Source organism: Erinaceus europaeus, chromosome 4, assembly GCF_950295315.1.
Source record: "Erinaceus europaeus chromosome 4, mEriEur2.1, whole genome shotgun sequence".
NCBI classification, from domain to species: domain Eukaryota; kingdom Metazoa; phylum Chordata; class Mammalia; order Eulipotyphla; family Erinaceidae; genus Erinaceus; species Erinaceus europaeus.
Window position 1 is genome coordinate 20,668,527 of NC_080165.1, and position 24,032 is coordinate 20,692,558.

Genomic DNA, 24,032 nt, shown 5'->3' on the forward strand with positions numbered 1-24,032 from the left:
TGTTTCCTGGCCAAGAGCTAAAGCAGGGTGGGGCAGAGATAATCCAGTGGTTATATAAAGAGACTCTCACAGCCCCACCTCTAGGCCACCTAGGTATAGATCTTCTCCTGAGTTTCCTGGTTATATCCATGTCCCCTGGTGTCAGCACATGGCCTCCCCCCCCCCCCCCACTGCTTGCTATTCTGAGGGCTGCAGCAATGGAGACTCATAGCTGCATTTGGCGAGTCCTAGGGGAGTCCTCTCCTCCCCTCAGCCATCCCTCTACTGATGAAACAGAGGGTGATCTGGTAGGTTCCTGAAGTTGTTCTAGTACTGTCTTGTTGCGGTCCCAGGTGGTCTCCTTTGGTATTTCCTTGAAACAAATACCTATTTCTAATTGTCCTGCATTGAAAGAAATACCTCTACCTACCTGTCTGTCTATCATCTATTGATCAATTGATCATTTACTTCAAGTGTAGTGTTCCCCCACCAGACCACCTCAGGTGATGCCTGGACTTGACTGTTGGGGAGATAGACACTCTCTTCACAGCCCTTCTCAGGAGAGAAGTACTCACTCACCTGGTTGGTCATGAATAGTTGCCCAGAACTTGTGATCCAATTCTTGAAACCAAGAGACAGAGAAGACTGCTAGCAGGCTATGGATTGGAGTACCTCATTTTATTTGCTTTCACGTTTTACAGCTGCCTTTGGTTTATAGTGCACATTGTTTTTTCCCATGCACAGAAGCCATTATAAAATATGTGTCTTTGAATTCAAGTGCTTTCAAAGTACAAAAAGTGTACAAAAAGTGAATTGTACAAAAGTGAATTGGCTTTTTAAAATATCAAGTAAACGCTAACAAAGATGGAACACACAGAGAAAGGGCATGTTACACATCACAAACCACCAAGTGTGAGAAATTGAACCCTCCTGAGAGCTCATCCTAGTGGACACTGACTTGCAGAAAAGTGTCGGCTCTGCCACAGGGCCTTAGGACACATAGCAATGACACTTGCCCCAAGGGTCTGACACTCAGATCAGCACTGAGGACTCTTGTGGCCCAGAATGTATGACATTGCAGGCAGGAGAGGAAAGTGAGATTGTTTGGTACAGATCCAGGCCTCAGAGCATCTCAGAAAAGAGAACTTTATTTCAGCATAAGGACAAGAGTCCTGAGCAGAAGGCCAGCCATCGCCTCAGGAGCAGGAGTTACCATATGGGAAGCTCACACCTTCTGCTTACTAATCTCCTCTCCTGGTCTTTCCAGCACACCTGCTCCCAGAGACAAGGCTCACTTTCTGGGTTCAGATGCCCAAGACTGACAGACAGTTTGATTGGCCAGCTCAGACTACACCTTCCTGGGCAGAGCTCTGCGCCAAGCTGCCTCCATAGTCTGCTAGTCAGAAGAGGTTTGTGTCAGGAGGCCAATAAGCTACCAGCAGTGCCTATAAATTAGAGCACATTGTCTCTTCTCCTCCCAGCTGGTTTGGGCAAGGTTCCTTGCCCTTTCTGGATTTCTTTTTTCTTTTCTTTTTTTTAAAATTTTATTTATTAGAGGCAGAGAAATTGAGAAGGGAAGACAGAAAGGGAGAGAGATACCTGCAGCCCTGCTTCACCACTCATGAAGCTTTCCCCTCTGCAGGTGGGCCTTTCTGGATTTCTAATTAAGCAGGAAGGTGGTGACAGATGTTGTAGGGACAAAAAAACGATGAGTGGATGGGCATGAGGAGCACTGAGAAGGTCAGTGCTGTGTGGTGAGGCAGGACTACCATCTAAGTCATGAATCTCTTGCTGGATTCAGCATGCTGGATTCTGGCCTCTCCAGCTGTGGCCTCAGGAGGCAACAGGGCCTCTGAACAGGGCACTAGCTGACATGAAGGTCATGAGTCTCCATGTTGAGAGCCAGTCGGCAACCTCTGTACTGGGAGATTTGTGTCCACATAGGACTCAGAGGCTATGTGAGATCTCACTGGGCAGGTAGCAAGGACAATCTATCCAGCCGCCCTGCAGCCTTGAAAGCTTGTCCCTGCAGAGTGTCCATACCTGGGCACACTAAAGGAAGCAGTGTTGACCTTCATGGGGAGCAGAACTCACACCTGGGGGTGGGGGGAAGGAGTGGGCACCTGAGAAGCAGGGAACAGCATGTGCAAAGGAGTGGATTTACCATGAGAAGTTCCATGGGCTTCTGTAATACTGTTGAGGGGGTTCCAGAAGGAGAGATTCCACTGTGGTGCCAGAGGGACAGTGGGAAAGCCAAGACGAGATACTGAGGGCAAAGGGGTGCCAGGGCAGGGTCTATACAAGGGGCTGGGGAATTGGCTCTGGCTGCCCTGTGGAGAGTTGACTAGAGGGGCAGGGCTGGGCAGGAAGCCCCATGCGGAGACATAGTTGATGGGCCATGAAGGTGCATGGGAACGCTGGCCAAGGGTAGTACCCAGGGAGTGTTGTGACTGGCAGGGGGTCCAAGGTGTCCCACCCCACAGGTCCTGGCAGGGGAAAGAGGACGGAGGAGCAGCGGCTGAGGCTTGGAGATGGGACGGGGCCATGAGAGCCCAGAGTCTAGTCAACAGACAAGCCTCAGGGCAGAATCCTGGCTGCACTCTTACCTGTCCTACCCCAGCCATTTGTCTACATGGAGTGAGCCGGGTCCTGATCCTGAAGCTCTTGGAGAGACAGGTAGGCATCAGTATTCAGAGCCAGGCAGGAGTGGGGGGGCCTGATCTGGCATCCCCCAGGTGGGCTGGCCCAGGGAAAGCAGGACCCAGTACTGGGGGCAGGGGCCTCCTCTCCACCTTCACCTGGTGACTGGGTGTGTACCTGAGAAGATGCTCCTAGAGTGGGGGGCCCCTGGGGCTGGGAGACCAAGTGGGTGGGCCCTGGGCCACTAAGGAGGCTGGGGGGGGAAAGCAGCTCATCCCCAGGGGGGAAGATGCAGTAGGCGTTTTCCTCCCCTGGTGGGGGTGGCAAAACTGGAGGAAAGCCCCCCTCAGGTACCCTGGGCTCCCCCTCCTCTAGCTCCTCCGTGCAGGGGTCGTAGGTGAAGTAGACCTGGCAGGACTCAATCTCCAGTGCGTCCGGGAGGTGGAAGAAGAAGTAGCCCTGGTTGGTGAAGCAGCTGGTGAGAGAGTGGCTACTGGGCGAGGAGGGGCCTGGCTTCTCCTGTTGCAGCATCAGCAGCTGCGCAGCCTTGGTGTCCCTGTCCAGCACTTCCAGCGGTGAGATCTCAGTTGCTAGGCCACTGGGGCTGAAGGAGGATGAGGGGAAGGGCGAGGCCAGCCACTTCTGCCAGGAGAAAGAGCATCGAAGATCAGGGTGAGGGTTCAAGGCTGCTTCCTACAGGCAGCACTCCAGGCCTGCACCCCCACATCCCGTCCAGCCGTCCATTGGCTTGAGACCATTTGCATCAGCCCAGGGAGGGCCTTCCTGCTGTCCATTAGGTCCCCATGGGATGGTTCAGTTGGGGCGGCTCTGTGAGCCCAGGTGCTACTCTAGCAATGAAGGCCCTGCAAAGGCAAGACCCTCAGCCTTCTGCCAGTGTATAAAGCCAGTCAACCCACAAGAGAACAGAAAGAGCCTGTGAAGTCATTGTTCATGTCAGGGAGGCCAGTCCATGTCAGCACAGCCAGGCTCCCCACTCCTGCAGCCAGGAAGATCTGCCAAGGAACAGATCCACCCTCCAGGTCACCTCTCCCTCCTCAGTGCTCTGCAGCTGGTCCCTCCTGAGCCCCCCTGCACACAAAGAGGGCTCCCAGAGTCTCTGCTGCTTGGGAGTCTAGAGAGTCCTGCCAAGGAATAGAGAACTCAGGCTCCAGTCCTGAAGAACTCAGGTCCCAGCCCTGACCAAACACTCACTAGCTATGTGACTCTGGGCAGGTCATAGCACCTCTCTGGACCTTGATTTCCACAACAGTGAGCTGCCTCTTTCTTTCCTGACTCCCTTCCTACAGACCAGCAGGGGGCCATATGATAAGAAATTAAAGCCAGGAACACAGAAACAGGCACACAGCAAAAGTGGAGGGGCCTTTCTGGATGGTGGAACAGGGGCCTAGAAGTGGTACCTGTAAGAACCCCAACAGCCCTGTGTCCTGGAAGCCATCTAGATAGGCTGGGTGACCCTGAATAAAGGGTTCAGTCCTGATGGGCTCCTACCTACCCTCAACCCTCATTCCAGGGTCCCAGGCCCAATCAGCACACTGATTGGGTGAATTAATGAACCAGAGGGCATGCAGGGTGCTGAGACCCAGGTCCTGCCCACAAGCTGCCCAGGCCCCACACAGTCACTCTGGGCCCCACCCACAGGCTGGAGTTTGTACTATAGCAGAAAGGGGGAGAGAGAGGCCAAACTATGCATGGCAAATAATGGAAACTTAACGGCTCCAGAGTAAAGGGTAAGAGACCAGAAAAGCAGAGGGTTCAGGTTGGGGATCCAATGCCTGCAGAGGCGGCCGCAGCACTGAGGCAGGTGACACACGGGGAGGCCAGGCCTGTGGTCAGCATGTGTATGCCAGGGGTCTGCCAGCTCCTGGCAATGGTATATGTGGTCAGCCACTTCCTGGGCTCAGCCTTTGTCTTCAGAGCCCTGAGGTGGGGGTGGGAGGGGCACAAGAGGAAGTTCACCCCCTTCACATGCACATTGGCACACACACCCCTCAGCTGGGCAGTGGTCCTCTCGGCCTCTGGGCTAGGAGTCCCGCATTAGGAAGAGGAGCAGTCAACAATTTATTCTGCTTTCTGTCTTAACTCTTTTTCAGCCACTAGGTTCCAGATGCTACCATGATGCCAATCTGACTTCCCTGGGCAGATGACCCCACCAGTGTGTCCTGAAGCCTTACCTCCCCAGATCCCTGCCCCACTAGGGAAAGAGAGAGACAGGCTGGGAGTATGGATTGACCTCCCAATGCCTGTGTTCAGTAGGGAAGCAATTACAGAATCCAGACCTTCCACCTTCTGCACCCCACAATGATCCTGGGTCCATACTCCAAGAGGGATAAAAAATAGGAGAGCTATCAATGGAGGGGGTTAGATAAAGAGTTCTGGTGGTAGGAATTGTGTGTAACTGTACCCATATTATACTATGGTCTTGTCAATATTTCCATTTTATAAATAATTAAAGAGAGAGAGAGAGAGAGAGGGGTTGAGAGAGAGAGAGAGAAAGGGGAGCAGGCCTCGCTCCCAGCTGCAAGGGGTGCACACCCCTCTTGGCTAGTCCCAGCCCCCGGTCACAACTTGCATACCCAAGGTCTCCTCAGGAAGGCCCCTCCATATACCTTTGGCCTCACAGGAATGTCCAGACCCTGGCTGACCTCTCAGGAAGATGGTGTGGTTCACAGATCCCCAGAAGAAGCCTGTGGCTGCCACAAAGTACCCCAGGCCCATAGAGGCAGAGAAACAGACCTAGGACTAGGAGAGCTTGCATGCAAGCAGCCCAGCTCCCACCACCTGCTCCTCCAACCCCCAGCAGGCTTCAGATGCCTCTGCTTGTGGGAACTCACTCCCCTAAAGCAGCACAAGGGGCTGAAAGAACCCACTTCTTCCCCACTGAAAATAACGTGGGTCTAGTGAGTCATCGCCAGTCTCGGGAGTTTCCAGAGAATTCCAAAAGGGACTCCAATCAGCCCTGACAGAGGCTCCAAAGACAGTTCTTTCTTCAGTTCCCAATGTGCCCCCACCTCATCTCTTTCCACATGAGATGTGCCCCCACCTCATCTCTCTCCTCCACCCCCAGCATTGGGAGCCTAGAGTCAAGGTGAGGTGCTAGAAGCAGTCCACCACATCCCCCCAGGCTTCCTTCCTGATGTGTGGGTGTGGGCTGGGGGTCAAGACAGCCTGAGCTTTGTCACTAGCTCAGTGACTGCTGCTCTGCAGAGCACCCTGCTTTGAAAGGTATCACTATCTGTGACCCCAGGGACTGGGGTACTCACCAGGACCTCCCCTGACCTACGCGGCCCAGCAAAGGCTTTAGGGAAGGGATCAGGAAACTCTGGCCCCACAGAATGGGTCTGCACAGGTAGTGGAGTGGGGACCCAGGGGCTGGCGCTAGTAACTGGGACTAGGTCCCCTCAGTGCTGGCCACCCGGTAGTGTGCTGGAGACCTGACCCAGTCGCACTAGCTTCCGCCCCACTTTCACAGCTGATGAACAGGAGCACAGAGATGCTCTGCCACTTGCCCAAGTTCACACAGTCAGGGAGTGGTGGAGCTGAGATTAGAACCCAGGCTCAGACAGACAGGAGGTGCCAGTCAGCCTCAGATTACAGAAGCCACAGCTAGGGTAGAAGGAGGACCCAACCCTCTCAATCCCTCCCCCAAAACCTCTTCCCAACCCCACCCACTCACCCACGCCAGGCTGCTCAGTTTGCACTTTGCCTGTTCTGCCAGAGCAAAGCCCTCTCCCGCCATCTACCCTCAGGCTCCTACCTGGAAGTCGTCTCCGTGCTCTGAGCTGAGCTGGGCAAAGAACTCCGAGGGGTCTGGGATGTGGCACTTCAGAACTTTCTTCAGTCTAGACAAGACACAAGGAGGGAAGGGAAGTTGGAAAAGAAAGGCCCTGGATGTCCTGCCTCAGTCCTGCAGCCTTCATTCATTCATTCATTCATTCATTCATTCATTCATTCATTCATTCATCCATTGCGCTCAAGTGGCCACTAAAGGAGAGGCCTGTGCTGGGCACTGGTGAAACAAGAAAGGTCAACAGAGATGGTCTCTGCTGTTCGTGAACTGACATTTAATGGGGAGACAGAGCACAGTGCTAGGCAAGAGAAGGATGTGGGTGACCAGAGAGGTGGAGGACAGAGACAGCTGAAACAGAATGAACCTGGGAGGGTTCAGGGAGGGGAAGAGATCAGACTGTGGGCTTCCTAGTCAGGTTAGCCAGACAATGATTTGGGTTGTGCACTGCACAAGGGTACCCTTCGGGGATGTGTGAGGAAGGAGGAGGCAGAGAGGGGCATCTTACCTGGGCCCTATGGAGCGGCAGTTGAACAGCAAGGTGACCAATATGAGGAAGCTCACAGCCCCACCGAGGGCCACGAGGACATGGTTCAGCTGAGAAAACTCCGGGGCTGCCTTGACTGTCAGGACTGGGAGGAGAGGTGGAGGGCAGTGAGAGAAGTGGCTCTTCTCAACTGATTGCCCCAGCCTCCCCTTACACCTGACCCAGGTCTTTCCCGCAGAGTCCAGCCTCATCCAGCAGACCTTCACTACAGCAGCCCTCCCTGGGCATTGTGCAGATGGGGGAAACTGAGGCACAAAGGTGTCTGCCTCCCACCCTAGCAGACACCCTGAGTTTTCATTTTCAGGGTGGAGACAGTAAAAAGAGCTGCTGTGAACTCCAGGAGCTCATGAAACCATCCCTTCTGAGTCCCTCTCCTGTCTGTACACTGAGCATGGCTATGCCCATCCAGCAGGTCAGAGCAAGAACAGCGATGAAAGTCTGGGGGCTCGGCAGTGGCCCACTGGTTGAGCACACACGTTATCATGTGCAGGGACCTAAGTCTAAGCCCTCAGCCCCCACCTGCAGGGGGCTTCATGAGGGGCGAAGCAGTGCTACCAGTGTGTCTCTCTTTCCGTCGCTGTTTTTCCCTCCCCTCACAATTTCTCTCTGTCCTATCATTTTTTTTTTAAATGGCTGCCAGCAAGCACCAAGCCCCAGCCATAACCCTGGTGGTGAAGAAAGAAAGAAAGAAAGAAAAAAAAAAAAAGAAGGAATTTTTCTTCAAAAGAAAGAAAGAAAAGAAAAGAAAGGGGAAGGAAAAGAAAAGGAAAGAAGAAGAAAAAAGAGGAGGAGGAGGAGCAAATGAGGTCCAGAGGGTGTGTAGGGCCTAGAACCCCAAGTCCCCAGGATATGCCCAGCTGTTCCAGCCCCCCCACACACACACACTTTCTCAGACCCCTCCCAGGCTCTGCCCACATGCTGCCCCCCAGCCCAGCCCACCTGCAGGCTTAGTCCGGAAGGCCAGCGGCTGGCTCCAGGGGCTCCAGGAGTTGTGGCTGCCTTTCTGTGACTGGACCTGCACCTGCAGCTCATAGCTGGTGTCTGCAGCCAGATTCTCCAGGCTGATCCACTGCTGGTTCTGCTTGATGCTCCATGGCCGGATCTCCTAGGAGGGACAGGATAGCTAGCGCAAAAGCCTTTCTGTCTGCCTCACCCAGCAGCAGGGCTAAGCAACTTCCTTCCTCCTCTCCAGCCCTGTGCCCCTGGCCAGCTCATGGGACCTCTAACCCTTGGATCATGGAAACCCCTTCCTCTCACTCCTCCACGCCCTAAGCCAGATGCCAATCAGCTGGTTCTGTCTCCCTCCACCCCCATCTCTTTCTGCACCCCTAGCTCTGCTGACCCCCCCCCTCCCTGGCTGGAACTGGTCAATGCCTCCATCTCACTCTCTGTGCTCTATTCCCTGTCTCTCTCTAACATGGCATTTCACTTTCTTTAAAAACAAAACAAAACTATGGGTTTATTTCTTTTTATTGGCAAGGCCACAGCACTGCTCTGCTCTGGCTTGCAGTGGTGCTAGTGATGGATCCTGGGATCTCGGAGGCTTCAGGCCTACAGACCTCATGCTCAAGCACGTTGAGCTGTCTCCCTCCCATACATTTCATACTCTCCATCCCACTTATCAATACCTCTGAGTATAGCCCATAGTCTTTTGCATTTGCAGACGGCCACCCCCCAGCCCCCATAAACAGAAGGATCGCCAGTCTCATCCTCCACTCTATCCCCAGCTTCTGGCACATAGTAGATGCTCAAGAAATGTGTGTAGAGTGAGTGAGTGAGTGAGTAAGGGATCAGCATCCCTGGGTGCCTGGGACATGCTTGGTTTGAAGAGCAGAAAGATGTCTTTTCTAGGTGATCCCTGGAGCCTAGTATCTGGTGCCAGCTAGAAGCCCTGGCATCTCAGGGAACATGTGGGCAGCACCAAAGAGCAGCAGGGCAGTCTGGGAGTGCTGACATCAGGAGCGGGGAGGTGACCGGCTTGGAAGGGGAGACAGGGCAGGTGGGCAGGAGCCAAGCACTCACCTCCCAGCTCTGATCCAAGGTCCTGAGCCGGACATGAAACTCCAGGTACTTTTCAATGTAGTGGGAGGACTGTGGGACACTCCACGTGATGTTGCATTGGCCAACATCTCCATGGGTGACACGCAGGGAGTTGGGGGCCATCAGGCGAACTGAAGATGGGAGAAAACACAAAACTGTGGGATGTGGGGTTATGACACAGAGATGGCAAAGCTGAGCTGGGCACCTGCTGCTCCTTCGTCCTGACATAGCCCCTCCCCCAACCATGGGTCACCACTCAAATGCCACCTCTTCCAAGAATCCCTCCCTGACTGTCCTCCACTCTCTGTTCCCTCATCTGCTTTGCTTTTCGTCTTAACGCATATCACCAGCTGACATATTAAATATGTCTATTGGTTCTTTCTTTTTATTTTTGTTTATTTGATAGAAACAGAGAATTGAGAGGGGGGTAGATACGGAGAGGGAAAGAGACAGAGAAAAGACACGTGCAGCCCTGCTTCATCACTTGTGAATCTTTTCCCCTGCAGGTGGGGACCAGGAGTTTTAACCCAGGTCCTGTGTACTGTAATGTGTGTACTTAATCAGGTGTGTCACCACCTGGCCCCTTGGTTCTTTATTTACTTTCTCTCCCATCCCCCACCCCAACTCTGAGCTTGCTGCAGCCAGGGGCTTTTATTTTATTTTATTTTGTTTTGTTTTGTTTTGTTTTGTTTTGTTTTGTTTTGTTTTCAAGAACACTGCTCAGTTCTGGCTTATGGCAGTACTGGGGATTGAACCCGGGACCTTTGGTGCCTGGAACATTGCTTGGCATGCAGTAGGCCCTTGAGTAAATAGCTGATGAATGAATGAATGGATCAATGGGGCCCTTCTCTGCACTTTAAACTGACCTAGGAGTTTAACATGGATCATCTGATTAATCCAATTACTCTTGTTAACCTGATACGATTAGGAGAGTGTGGGACTCAAACTGTTATAACTGAGGCTTTGTAGCCCCACATGCTCAGGTGTGTATGAACTGAGAAAGAAACTGCTAAGCGTGGGTCTACAACGCCTCAGATGAATGGGATTCTCTACATGGTAAGAGCCTCCCAAGGGAGTGGTATCAGCCTGTGCCAGGGCTGTAAGGGGGGGGGTGGCTAACTTGTGTCTGAAAAGCAGGCCCTTGATGTGTTCAGCATAGAGGAATGCTGGGAAGGGAAGCTGGGGTTGGGGCAGAGGGATTCTGAGTGTCTCAGACCCTGGGGTTAGGGACCCAGATGACACCCAAGGGCCCTGGAAGCTGACAGCAAGAAACAGGAAACAGGAGGGGCCCAGAGAGGGAGAAGGCAGATGCCCACCCTCTTGGAGCCCCACTCACGGTTGTCGAAGGGCTTGAAGGGCTGGGTCAGCAGTGTCCTCCAGCTACCCCCGTCTGGGCACAGCACGCTCATGTCGATGGTGTCTGCTGAGGTCAGGATCTGAGACTGCAAGGGGAGGATGGCAGGGATGTGGCAGGCTGGGTAGCCAAGGGCTAGAACCACAGGGGAGACCAAGGCTCCATGGAGGCAGAGTCTGGCTGAGTCAAAGACAGAGTCCTAAGCAGAGTCCACCTAAGTCAAAGTCTGGCTGGTCTCTTCTTGTGAAGGGTCCGGCCGGACAAGTCTGTGATTTTGCAGGCTGTGTAGCTCATGGCTTCTGCCTTAGACAGCAGCCTCAGGCAGCCTCAAGTGACCAGACATGACACCACGGGGTCCTACAGTTTGTCACCCCTAATCTAACGTTGTGTGAGCTGCCTTGAGAGTGAGTGAATGCCCCATCACAAGAGGTGTACAAGCTGAACAAACCCCCATTAAACTGCAGGTCTTGACCACTACCTGTTAAACCTCCCCATTCCTCCTCCCTACTCCTCAACTTTTCTGGAAAGAAGTGGCCAGGCCTGGAGCCTCTCCTATGGATGGGCCCTGCTCATGTGCCTTTACACTCGCCTCTCTGGGCCTCGAAGCAGTCTTTCTCACCCTGGGTGAAACACCCAAGGCTCAGGCTTCTGTGGACCCTGAAGGAAGTCGGATGGGATCCCAATCCCTCCGTACCCACAGTCGGCAGAGTGACCACACCCTACTTTGCTTTGGAGTGAGGGACCAAGCGAGCCCTCTGCAGCCCTGTAGGGTCAGGTCTGAGTTCTGGTTATGGCCTAGGATCCCTGGCACAGGCCTCCTGACCTGCTTCAGGTCCCCCCAGGAGCAAACCCTGAACTTGACCATCCGAATTCCCAGAGCAGGTGGGAGAGAAAGTAACTCTCTTTTCACCCCAAGGACCTTCTTTTGATTAACTGATTGACTGATTAGTTGGTTGGTTAGTTGATAGACTGATTACAATGCTGAGGATCAAAAACCCAGGAGCTCAAGCATGCACAGTACCAGTGAGCTACCTCTCAACCGCCTTTCTTTTTAGTCTCTATTTTTACTTATTCTGTTTTGCTTTTGCCACCCGGTTACTGCTGAGGCTTGATGTTTGCACAACTAATTTACTGCTCCCAGCAGCCATTTTCCTCCTCCTCCTTCTCCTCTTCCTCTTCCTCCTTTCCCTGCCCCTCCTTCTACTACTCCTTCTCCTTCTCCTTCTCCTTCTCCTTCTCCTTCTCCTTCTCCTTCTCCTCCTCCTCCTCCTCCTCCTCCTCTTCCTCCTCCTCCTCCTCCTCCTCCTCCTCCTCCTCCTCCTCCTCCTCCTCCTCCTTCTTCTTCTTCTTCTTCTTCTTCTTCTTCTTCTCCTCTTCTCCTCCTCTTCCTTCTTCTTTCTTCTTTTTATTTCTTATATTCAGTAGTACTGAGATAAATTAGGAGGTAAGGGAGAAGTAGACAGGGAGAGAGGAAAAGAGACACCTGCAGCACTGCTTCATTGATCATGTAGCCTCTCCCCTGCAAGTGAGGGCCAAGGGCTTGAACCTGGATACTTGCATGTGTGCATTCAACTAGGTTTTTCTCTATTTTTAGAAACATAGAGAAAGGGAAATACACCAAAGCACCATTTCACCATCCCTGGTGCTTCATCTAATTGCACCCTTGTGCTGTCTATAGTGCTCCTGTGTGTTACAAGGGATCATGTCCAAGTCCAAGGATCAAATCACTGAGACACCTCCAGGCTGCTCCCCTAGCCCAGCTTTTTTCCAGTTGGGCAGTCAGATTATCCCAGATAACAGCAGCATCCTTAGTATCACTGCCATCACTGCTTGTCACTCTTGCTGTTCTTGCTGGAAAGACGAGCACTTATTCTCTCTGTGTGTGCCGGGCAGGCTCCTGAGGGCTGTACACACGTCAGCTCATGAAATTCTCTAAGACACCTGAGGAAACAAGCCCTATTTCTCTTCTTATTCAACAGCTGGAGAGAATGAAGCACAGAAAGGCTTCAGGACCTGCCTCGGGTCACACAGCAAAATGATGCTGGAGCTGGGATCTGAAGCCAGGCTGCCAGAGGAGCTCACAGGATGGGCAGGGCCAGCTTGTCCCAGGGACTGTCTTTACCAGCTACATTGTGGGGCTCTGCATTCTGTGTCCTCCTCTGCTGGAATGTGTCTCACCTGATGGTGTCTGAGAAATGGGATCTGAGGACGGCTGAAGCCACCGTTGGCCAAGAAGGGTTTGCCGGGCACAGCTCAGTGCCTTGGTGAAATGCTTGGGCCCTCCCACTTCCCAGCTGCATGACCTTGAGCAGGACCCATCCCTGCCTGAACCTCATTTTCCTCATCTGTAAGAAGGGTGAGCTGTGGCCAGGCGGTGGCGCACTGGGTTAAGTGCACATAGTAGGAAGCTCAAGGACCAGCACAAGGATCCCAGTTTGAGCCCCAGGCTCCCTACCTGCAGGGGGCTTGCTTCACAAGCGGTGAAGCAGGTCTGCAGGAGTCTATCTCTCTCTCCTTTATCTTCCCCTCCCCTCTCAATTTCTGTCTGTCCTATCATAAATAAATAATTAAATAAACAAACAAATAAAAAAAAAAGATGAGCTGAGACCACTGCCACTCCCCTCAAAAACATGCAGAGTGGGGGTGGAGGCTCATTGATGGCAGGGCCTAGGGCACACTTTGTTCTGAGCATCACTCCAAGGGCTTTGACCTTCAGGACACCCTCAGGATAGGCACCATTGTAGTGAATTCACATTTCACAGAATGGGCAGCCACATCACAGACTTTACCCACCTGAGGTGACCCTGTGGATGGACAGTCATGTCAGGGCTGGGGAACCTGGACTATCACTCTGAAATCTACTCTTTCCCCAACAGTGCCCTGCACTTTGCCAAGCCTGGGCACCAGTGGATGTGACAGGCACTCTCCGCGACCAACAAGGACATAGCAAAGTGGCCTCTGGACACTGCCCTCCTTTCTTCTGGCACCCCCTGGAACATACCTCCACTCCTGCAGCACCCCTGGACTTCAAGGTTCACTGAGTCCCATTTGCCCAGAAAGATGCCCTTTGCAGCCCCCTTTCTCCTGAGGTCACTCCCTGCAAATACTCACATTTAGATCCCCAATGATTAGGTTACAGGCCCAGGATGAGGGTCTCACTGGGAGCAGCTCACAGGTCTTGTTCCAGTGCCTTTCAGGGCAAAAGAACCCCTTTAGAATGCAGGAAGGACCCCCCAGAGCTGACCCCAGGGACCCTCTCACTCTCCACTGACCCCTAGGATGGTCCCTAATCCATGAGGCCAGTCTGGAGTAGGAGCCATCTGCCAGTGTGGGGGGGGGGGGGGCAGGATGATCTAGAAACACATACCAGTTCAAGACACCAGGCTTTTTCCCCTCATTCCCTGCAGAGCACCTGTACCTCTGGGGTCAGGTGGTGGTGCACCTGCTTAAGCGCATATGTTACAGTGTATAGGGACCTAGGTTCAAGCCTGGAGAAAGCTTCATGACCAGGGAAGCAGTGCTGTAGGTCTCTCTCTCTCTCTCCTACTCCTCTCTCATTTTTCTCTGTCTCTGTCCAATAATAAATAAGTAAATAAATAAATAAAATATTCAGAGTTCTCACAACCCTAGAGCTCTAGAAATGCCAACCACCCTCAGATATTGGTGGCTGAGATGTGGGTCCCCCCCAGGTCTGAAGTCCATGGGTGAGGCCCAGCTCCCCACACCCACCGTTTGTCTGGCCGGGCGTGGATGTGGCAGGGTGCGGTGGGCAGGGCCCCCTCCTGTCTCCACACACAGGAGATGTTGGCCTTGGAGTTGTAGAAGCACATAAGCACAGATGAGTCTGCTGGAGAGAGGGGAGCTAAGTGACTGCAGGGGCTCCAGGCTGAAGCGCCCAACGCTGCTTCCCCGAGGAGGGGGCTGAGCCCAGAGCCTGCAGGGACTTCTCAGCCAGTATTGCTCCTGCCAGAGCCCTCTTTCCTAAAGCCAGAAGGCAGTTTCTTAGGAGGGCTTCTAGAAGGGGCTTTCAGGGTCCTCACCATTCTCTCTTGTAGGTGCCTGAGCCATGACCAAGGATGGGAGGAGCACAAGAAGGAACAGAACCCAGGGCTGAAAGGCGGCTGCCATCACATCCACCAGAAGGAGCTGGGGAAGGGGACCCTGGGGAGACAAGGGGGCAGCACAGGTGAGTCCACAGCCCCATCCTCACTGACTCCCCACATGACTTACCTCAGGGGCCCTGCCCCCAATGCCCACTTCCTGGAAAATCAGGGACTTCCAGGCTGCCAGAGCTGAAAGGGCTATCTGATCAAGCCTAACCCCTCGTGCAGAAGTTGGGGAACCTGAGAGCCAGACAAGGAAGAGGCTCACTAATACCAGCCCAGGGAAACCAATGTAGAGCTGGGGTTAGAATCATCGCTTCCCCACCCTGCCATCCTCCATCCGCCAAGAGGTCACTGCCTGCTAGGCCTTGCCTGGAACTCTTTCAAGGCAGCAGTAAGAGGTGCTTTTCAACCCCCATTTTCAGTGGGGGAAACTGAGCCACATATCAGTGAAGCAGGTGACCCCAAGTCACATAGCAGGTGTGGAATCTGGACCAACCAGGGCCCCAGGCAAAGCCTTCCCCTCCCACCGCTTCTCCGACCATATCTCCCCACCCCTGAGCCAACAAGTGTGCCCCTCTGAGTGGCCAACAAGTGTGCCCCTCTGAGTGGGTCTGCTCAGTTGTGTGTCCCCAGTGCTGCCACTTTGCCAAGTTCCTACTCTCACTGACTTCTCTTACCTGCCCTGCAGCAGCGGGCAGGTGCTGGGGTTGGTCCCTTACATGGAGAAGGAAAATGAGCCTCCAAGTCATTGCTAACAAGGTGACATATGCAGAAGAGCTGGTTCTTTGAGCTCTTCCCTGCCTCTGGCCCTTGCCAGGGTCCTAGAGGTGAAGTGACAGCCTCCCTGCCCTGTAGGTGGGCCCCAATAGGACCATGGCCTTCTGCACCTTTGCCAGACTGTCTCTTGGACTCCCCCACTCCCAACAGCACAAGGCACAGAGCCACCTGGATGCCCAAGCTGTGCAAAAGAGGTTTCCCATTAAGTCCCTCTGTGCCCCTCACACACCCAGTCATGTCCAAGGGCTCGGCCACTGGGTTCCCTACAGGTATCACATACAGTCAGATCCTAACCAGCAGGGCATCCCCTGGCAGAGAGCTCCATGACAGGGTGGGACAGATGGGGACAAAGGCCAGCCAGATGGCAGGAAGGCAGGCAGGTGCCAAGCCCCAACCCCAGTGGGAGAACCGGCCATTGCTAAAGGGACAGGGGGCTCAGAGCCACCTCCACCTACAGAGGATGAGATGGGAGTCTCAGAGAGGCTGGGGAGACTACTCAGCATCACACAGCGAGAAGGAGGCCCAGCACTGGGGCGGGTCAGCAGAACCTTGGTGTTCTCACACACACCCACACATACGTGCCTGCCTGGCTCTGAGGCAGAGCCCTTGACACTAACTGACTCACTCTGGGGCCTGCCACAGGCCCGACAGGTGGGTAACACTGTCTCCACTCAACTAGAGCTCAGATCCAGGACATCTAATTTCAAGTTAGGAAGAGGAAGGCTAGAAGGAGAAGGAAAGAGCTGGAGGAGGAGGTAGTGATGACAGAGATGATGAGAGGAATGGCGGCAGCTCTCGCCCTGCTTCACTCCGAGCATTACCTCACTCATCACTATCGGTGTGGGGTCACCGACAGTGGGTGCACTTATGACTCCTCACCTCTGATGAGAACACCCAGACCACAGGAGCCCTCTGTCCTGGCTCCAAGGGGCTGAGCTGGGGAAACTGAGCCGTCAAGTAGAGTCTGAACCCACCCCCACCTGGGCAGGCACTGTGTGAGGGGGGTGCTCTGAGCACTGGGGTGACATCAGGCAGGAGTTTAATAGCCCAGGGCCTTAAACTGGATGGTCCAATCTCTCTTTAGCATCTCTGGCCACTCCCCATCTCTCTCTCTCTCTCTCTCTCTCTCTCTCTCACACACACACACACACACACACACAGACACACACATACACACAGCCTGAGTCTCTCAATGTTTATTTTGGAGGTGGGAAGGGGAGGCATCTCCTCATCTAGGAGTGGGATCCTGACTGGGAGGAGGGGAAGCCCCTTTGAGATGTCTCTGCCCCCTCTCTACCCAATCCCACACAGCTCCAGATACAGCTATAAAGATAAGAGATCTTAGTTTCCAGGAGAGAGAGAGAGAGAGAAACACACACACACACACACACACACACTGCTCCGTGGTTCCAGAGATGGAGACCTCCCCCCACATACACACCACAGATCTGCCTGCCCATCACACAGCCAAGCACCAGACAGATCCAAACCCAACCCAAAGGGACTGATCTCTAGCCCAAGACCCTCAGAGAACTCCCAGGATAGCAACTCTCTCACGGCCAAGTCTCAGAGGAAACCCCTCTCTCCTCCCTTGCCCCAACTCCACATGGGGACCCTCCCCAGTCCCCTCCCCATCAGCGTCCCCACCTCTGTCTGCCCCTAGATGGCCGGTGGAGCGCTCATCTCAGGAAGGAAGGGCAGCCCGGGAGTGGGGAGCAGTTTCCTCCAGCTAGCGCCCCTGAGAACAGGCAGCCTCCTCCTCAGGGGATTCTGAGAGCATTCCGGGGCAAGGCCCGACTGGGGGATCTGAGTCAGAGCTGAAAGTCATCTGTGACCTTCACTGCCAGTCCCCCAACTGGCGACAGGATGTCCCACTACCACCCCAAATCTCCAGGGGGAGGGGGAGCGGAATGTCACCTGGCTGAGACCCGGGGCAGTGACCTGCTCTCTCCCACTGGCTGTGCCTCCACGGCCGTGGCCATCTCCCCAGGGTCTGCTCCGGCTCTGGCCCAGGTAGCTGCTGGCTGACAGGACCAAGACCAAAACCCCAGGGCCAGCCCACTTCCTGTGCATAGGATGGAGGAGTAAGACCTGGGGGGGGGGGGTGGCGGGGGAGGCGAGAAATCAGATTGGGGAGCATGAAAGCACCTAGGCCAGATAAAGATCTTCCTCCTCCTCTCCTGAGTGTAGGGGTTGTAGGGAGGGGGTTCTCTCTCTCTCTCTCTCTTTCTCTCTCTCTCTCTGACAGACACCTTGCTGCCCAGGAGGCCAAGAGTAAGGAGGCCCCTTTTCTCCATCTACACATCATTCCATCCTACCTCTGCAGCACCCCCCAAACCTCTGACACTTTCATCTGGTCCCCAACACCAATGCCTCATGAATAGGTTCCTCTGGGCTCATTCCCAGAGTGTCTGGCTCTTATCCCATCATCTTCCCCAGGCCCCCAGTACACTTAACCTTCCAGAAGCCCCATTGTCAGATGAACACTCAAAGGTGGGACTGTATCTTGGAGCTTAATCGTATGTTGACCACTTGCTGAAAATTCTAGAACATTCCTGGCTCAGACTGGGGCATCTCAGGGAACATGGCAGAAAGACGGAGGGAGGTGAGTGGGGGAAATGCTGGAGTCCCTAAGACCTCACAGGCATGCGTGCGCCTTGAGTGGGAGAGGGTGGGATGTGTCCCCATTGCCCCCCAACCACCTATTAGACTTCATGTCCGAGTCAGATCCAACCCCCCATTTCTACTACTGCTGAATGCAGCTTCTGAGAGCCGTGTGGGCATGGCTCCTAACCATTTGACAGAGAGAGAGAGAGAGAGAGAGAAAGAGAGGCTTGTCTCTCTCAGAAAAGAACTATGGGGAAGCTGGGCAGCAGCTCAGTGGGTTAAGCGCACATGGCACAAAGCGCAAGGACTGGCCTAAGGATCCCGGTTCAAGAACCCAGCTCCCCACCTGCAGGGGGTTGCTTCACAAGTGGTGAAGCACTTCTTTCTCTCCTCCTCTCTGTCTTCCCCTCCTCTCTCCATTTCTTTCTGTCCTATCCAACAACAATAACTACAACAATAAAACAACAAGGGCAACAAAATGGGAAAAATGGCCTCCAGGAGCAGTGGATTTATAGTGCAGGCACTGAGCCCCAGTGATAACCCTGAAGGCAAAGAGAGAGAGAGAGAGAGAGAGAGAAAGAAGAAGAAGAAGAAGAAGAGAAGAGAAGAGAAGAGAAGGAAAGAAAAAAGAAAAAAAGAGCTGCAGGTAGAGGGTAGGCACATGGGGAGAGAAGGTATGGGCTAGGGAGAGGATAAACAGACTTGTTTGTCTGAGTGTAAGTCGCTCATTCAACTGACACCCCACCTCAAGTCCTCAGACCTGGCCAAGCCAGGTGCCTCTTCAAGTCAGCAGGTCTCTGGGGCCTTGGGTGGGAGAAAATCTTGCCATCAGCCTCCTTTCCATAAACAACCAGACATAAGTTCTAGTCCCCAGCCTAGGAGATAACACCATGCATGCCTTGGTATCCAATGCTCCATCAACAATGCCCTCTCCCAACTCTCCCAACCCAGTCTGTGGGATGCCCGAGGGCGGGTGGGAGACCACAGCTTGATCAGAGCAGAATAAAGAGGAAGGACAGGCTAGTGGCTGAGCCAAGTCCTCAACCATCACAGGGACACCTACACACCAGTCCCCAAGTGAGAATGTGGCCATCTTCACTGCCTCCTCCCTCTCCTTCAGCCCTACTTCCAAGCTGTTGTCATGATCACTGCTTTTGATTCACTGTAGAGACACCTCCCAGGCCCCAGACCTAAACCTCTGTTGCTCCACGAGCCACCAAATTCACTGCCACTCCTTCACAAATAGCCCAGTAGCCCAAGCAGTCAAGTGGCCGCAGACCAAGCTGGCCATATAGGAAGTCATTCCCTGCTCTGGTTCTTCACCAGAGTGACTCCAAGGATGTCAGCTGCCCCACTCCCCATGTAGGCTGCAGGGGCTTCCAGGATCAAGTTCACCACCTGCCACTCTGAGCTTCCCACACTACCTTGACTTCCTGATTTCCATTTTTTTCCCAAAAGCTCTGGCTCAGCTCTGGTTTATGGTGGAGCTGTGGGTCAAATCTGGGATCTCTGAGCCTCAAGCATGAACACTTTTACATAACCATTATGTTTTCTTCCTAGCCCTTAGCTCCTAGATTTAAGCCAATCCTCCTCTAACCTCCCCCAGGTCGGAATCCTTGCATGGGATGGTTGGTGCATTCTGGGTTATGACCTTTGGATCTTGTGTCCATACTAGCACTTTCTCAAGAATGGGAATAGCCAGTTATTAATTCAGAGTTAATGGTCTGGGATTCACCCAGAACTCAGATGATCCAATACACAATGACCTGACAAGAAACCAGTTCTGGTCCTGCAAAGCCTGCCCTCCCCCTCCTAGGAGCTCTCTCCTTTCAAAGGTGTATTTATTTCTTATGAGCTAGTTTCACATATGGGAGAGAAAGCCGAGCCGCACTCCAGTATATGCAGCACTGGGTCCAAGTTGGGAGTCTCACACAAGCACATCTGCCTTTCCACCAGCTGAGCCATTCCCCAGTTACTCTGTGTGCACTCCATTTGTAGCTGGTAAATTTCTCAGTCTCCTTTGCAGCTAAGCTGGTCCTGTGACTCAGCTGTAGTCACAGGGGATGGTAAATTGGGAATGCCACAGATAAATATTGGGAAAGAGTCCTGAACAGCCCTACTACCTTTCTACTACCCTTCTCTGCCCTTCCTCTGCCTTCCAGCTGTGGGGATGCAGAAAGTGCCAGGGTGTGGGGCAAGAGGGAGAAGGGGAAGAAGAAAGTATCAGAGGTTCTCAGTCTAACAGAACAGGAATCTGGGAGATGCAAGTCAGAAGCCAGACAAGGGGAATGTATTTGAAGTGTCAGAGGTTAGCCACCCAGTGGGGCCTTCAAGGGTGGTCATCTTGCTTGCGTGGCTCCATGTGGCACCACTGAAAATATCCCTGGCATGTGACACTTATGAGGTAACACAGCTGGAGGGGCCCTAAGTGAGCATCAACCAGGGAGGGACACAGGTAGATGAGTAGGGGTGGTCACATGACGGCATGAGCACAGCTAGAGAAGGGAGGGTTCCCCCAGAAGTGTGGTTGAGTGAAAAGAAGTCACGTTCACAACAAAGTATGTCACCACTCTGTAGCAGGGAAGGTGTGTGTATGTGTGTGTGTGTGTGTGTGTGTGTGTGTGTGTGTGTGTGTCTGCGTGTGAAGGTTGTGAGAACATGTGCACTCAAGCATTGTTAAGGCTATGCATGGGCTGTGTGCATCTATGAGGCTGTGTGTGGGGGGTGTGCTTGTGTACTGAGTAGCTCTAGAAAAATCCTTAGAGACCAGCAGCAGCATTATCTTTCAGGGAAGGAGGCAAGTGAGTAGAGTTTTCTTGAACCACCTGCTGTGTCATTTGAACTTTGTTTCATGGAAGTGTACTATCTTTTTTTTTTTTTAAGTAAATAAAATTAGGGCCGGTGAAATAGCTCTCTTGGATAGTGTGCTTCTTTGCCATGCATAAGACCCAGGTTCCAGCCTGGCCCCTGAAGGAAGCTTTGGTGCTGTGGTATCTCTAGAAAAACTCAAAAGTAAAATTACCGCCAACATCAAAATTCCCGATGCAGGACTCTTCTGGAGGACCCTCTCAAAGAACTGCAAACAGTTGTCCTCCTCCCTTCCCTAATCACTCCTGACCTTGCCCAAGGGGCCTGAAATATCCTGAGTCCCCAGTCCTTGGGGCCCTCCTGACTGTGTAGACAGAGTTCAGGGAGGGGAGACCATCCCCTGTCACACTCACCACAGAGGGGGCTGGGGAAGCTATGGGGACAGTCAGCTCCAAAGACCTTATGACAACACCATGAAGTTGCCTCCTTTCCCACGGGAAGTGGGTGGAGGGAAACACTCTCTTCACTTTTTCTTCTTCTTAAGCAGGTTTTACCCAGATCTATGACCTTTCTCGGAAGACAATCTAGGTGTCAGTAAGAAATGGGGACGTGTGATATTTGCACGGCGCCTGTGAAAAGTCCCTGTGCCCCCCTTTTATGCTTGCTTTCCCTCCAAGTGCCTGAATAAAGAACCGTGCCCGTGGAAACACTTGACTGCACCAGTGGAGGTGTGCCCACTAGCACCATTCCCTCAGTGACCACCTGAACATAAGCAGAGGACTGGCATCCACGCAGGCTCTGCAGTGACACCCCCTAGACAGGCCTGGCTCAAAGTTGGGGGGCCGTGAATACCCCCAAGCAGAAAAGATGTCCCTTAGCAAGGAGAGTCACTTGCCCTGAATCCAACAGAGGCTGTCAAACCATCCCCAGCCCTGCCTCTGGGCATCCTGGTGTTGGTAGTCCCGCCAAGCACCTACACAGCGCAAGCCTGGGGGAAGAGAATTATATCTGGTGGCTGCAGAGAAGGCCGAAGGCTCCTCCCAGAGAGAAGGGGCTGAGCTGGGCCTGAGATGGAGGAGTGCTAGGCTAGCGCTCAGTTTCTGCAGGTGCTGGGCCAGAGACTCATGGACAAGGCTCACGGACACGGCTCCTCAGGAGAGCTCTGGAGAAGCCGAGTCAGGGCCCTGCTGGGATTCCCAGGCACCAGGTCTGCAACTCTTTGTCAATCAACAGCCTCTAGGGCTGGACTGAAAGTGGGACTGTCAACCATCTCTGGACAGTCTCATCTCACCTCTGAGTCACTTTGTAAGTTCTTGATTGAATTACGTGTGGTGATTCCACAGCTCCTAGAGGCCATATTTTTCCTTTTTTTTCTTTCTTTCTGATAGATACAGAGAGAAATGGATGGGGGTGGTGGTGAGAGAGGAATAATGAAAGGGAGACACCTGAAGCAATGCTCCACCACTCATGAAACTCTACCCCCTGTAGGTGCAGGCTGGGGACTTGAACCTGAGTCCTCAAGTAGGGTAATGCGTATGCTCTGTGGGGTGAGCTATGGCATGGCACCAATTTATGACAATTTCCACATATTTTAAGTGTCTATGCAATAATGCATTGTATACTGTTCTGAGATTGCCACAAAAGAGAAAGGAAGGGGACAAGAAGGAGAAAAAAAGAGAAAGGGACTGCCAGACACCCAACGAGCAAGGATGGATGGATGGATGGTCCATCTACAGGAGATGGGAGATGTTGAAGTGGCCCAAGACTATTTGAAAACTAGATTTTTGAGAGAAGCTAAGGGTTGAGATTTAAAAACACATGAGACCCTTCCATTTAAAATGTTGATCACTGCATCTGGTCACCAGTACAGTGCACACTTTACCGAGCACAAGGACCTGGCTTAGAGCCCCCCACTGCCACATGGAAGGACCATGCATGAGTGGTGCCATGGTATTGTGGCGCCTCTCTCTCTCTCTCTTTCTTCTTTACTCTTTCTCTATAATTCCTTCTATTTGAGATTGAAAAGGAATTTTTAAAAAGCATACATTGGGATTTCACTGGTGTTAAGCCCTCTCGACAAAAATCAGTAAAATAAAATAAAATATGGCCAGAACTTTAACTGAAGCACACAGCAAAGTGGCTGGGCCTGTGAGGAAACAGCACACACTGCAGAGGGAGGTGTTAGCGGGAGAATCTTCCAGAGTGAGGGAAGGGAGGAGCAGGTGGAGACTGTCCTGGCCTGGGCTGTTTCATCCTGAGTTGTCAGGATTATTTTTCTTTCTTTTTAAAGTCTTTTAATAGTTATTTAGTAGTGGTTTAGAAGATTATAAGATCATGGTAGGTACACTCCCACATCATAACCATCACCAACAATCACCACAGTTCCCACAAAGTCTTAGAGATGATTTGGTTACATCTGTTTTTATGTCTTGGCAGCTTTATTCGACAATAGCCTAAAAGCAGCCTAAAAGCTTATCCACAGATGACTGGGTAAAGAAGTCACAGGGTTCTATACTCCATGGGATACTGCTCTGTGATTAGCAAGAGATGGTATCATGTCCTTTGAGGTCAACTGGGTGGAACTGGGTGTGACTGTATTTAGTGACGTAAGTAAAGAGAAGAAAGACAACTACCGAACAGTTTCACTGACATGTGGAATCTAGAGAATCTAGAGGACATTTCTTTACTCCATTTCCACCAGCTGTTCCTGGGTTTGAGCCCTTTACTTCTCCAGGAGTCTTGCGAGAAGCCAGAACTTGGCTCTCCTGGGACGTCTTGCAGCTGAACCAGGGAGCTTGCAGGCTGGCTCCTGCAGTCTAGGGTCTTGCTCTCAACTTCAGTGTGAAAGCCAGTGCATTGGGAAGTAGAGAATCTTAAGGGGCATGGAGTGGAGTGGGGGACAGTGAAGGCAGGTCTGCCCTGAGGTCCCATCGTGCCCCCAGCTCCACAGTAGCTGGAATAAGAGCTCTCTTTCTCATGAGGGCAGCCAGCTCGGGCTTCAGACTTATAGCTGACTTATAGGCCCTTTCCCAGATCAGGACCTGAGGTCATTTTGGGTCTTCAGTGCTCCACTCCTGACCAGCAGGGTGGGACTCAGTGACAGGACAGGAAGGGAAGCTGCCAGGCCTGCAGCCTTCTCTCTGCAGGGCCCTTTGGGGTAGGATCAGGCCATGGTGTGGATACAGGGTATTGGGGAGGCAGGGGTGGGCACACAGCAGGCTCTAAAGCTCATTGCCTAGTGGACTGCAGGTGGGTGGCTTCAGCACTTGACTTTAGCCCCAGGAGGACTGTGGACACCCCACTCGGCTCCCAGACATCCAGCCCAGTGCTATCCATACAGGTGTGCCGAGGTCACTAAGAAAACTTCAG

The 24,032-nt window shown here is 52.9% G+C and overlaps 1 protein-coding gene across 1 annotated transcript; it reads right to left on the bottom strand.

The window, feature by feature from the left end:
- Positions 1-642: 642 nt before the first annotated feature.
- IL2RB (interleukin 2 receptor subunit beta) lies at positions 643-17,293 on the bottom strand. The gene is made up of 10 exons (XM_060188914.1): positions 17,166-17,293; positions 14,406-14,526; positions 14,095-14,212; positions 13,477-13,555; positions 10,348-10,453; positions 8,994-9,142; positions 7,911-8,076; positions 6,933-7,056; positions 6,395-6,479; positions 643-3,261 (listed from the first exon to the last, which is right to left on the bottom strand). Exons 2-10 carry the CDS (start codon positions 14,491-14,493, stop codon positions 2,608-2,610), a joined length of 1,569 nt encoding a protein of 522 aa, XP_060044897.1. The 5' UTR covers positions 14,494-14,526; positions 17,166-17,293; the 3' UTR covers positions 643-2,607.
- Between the last annotated feature and the right edge of the window lie 6,739 nt (positions 17,294-24,032).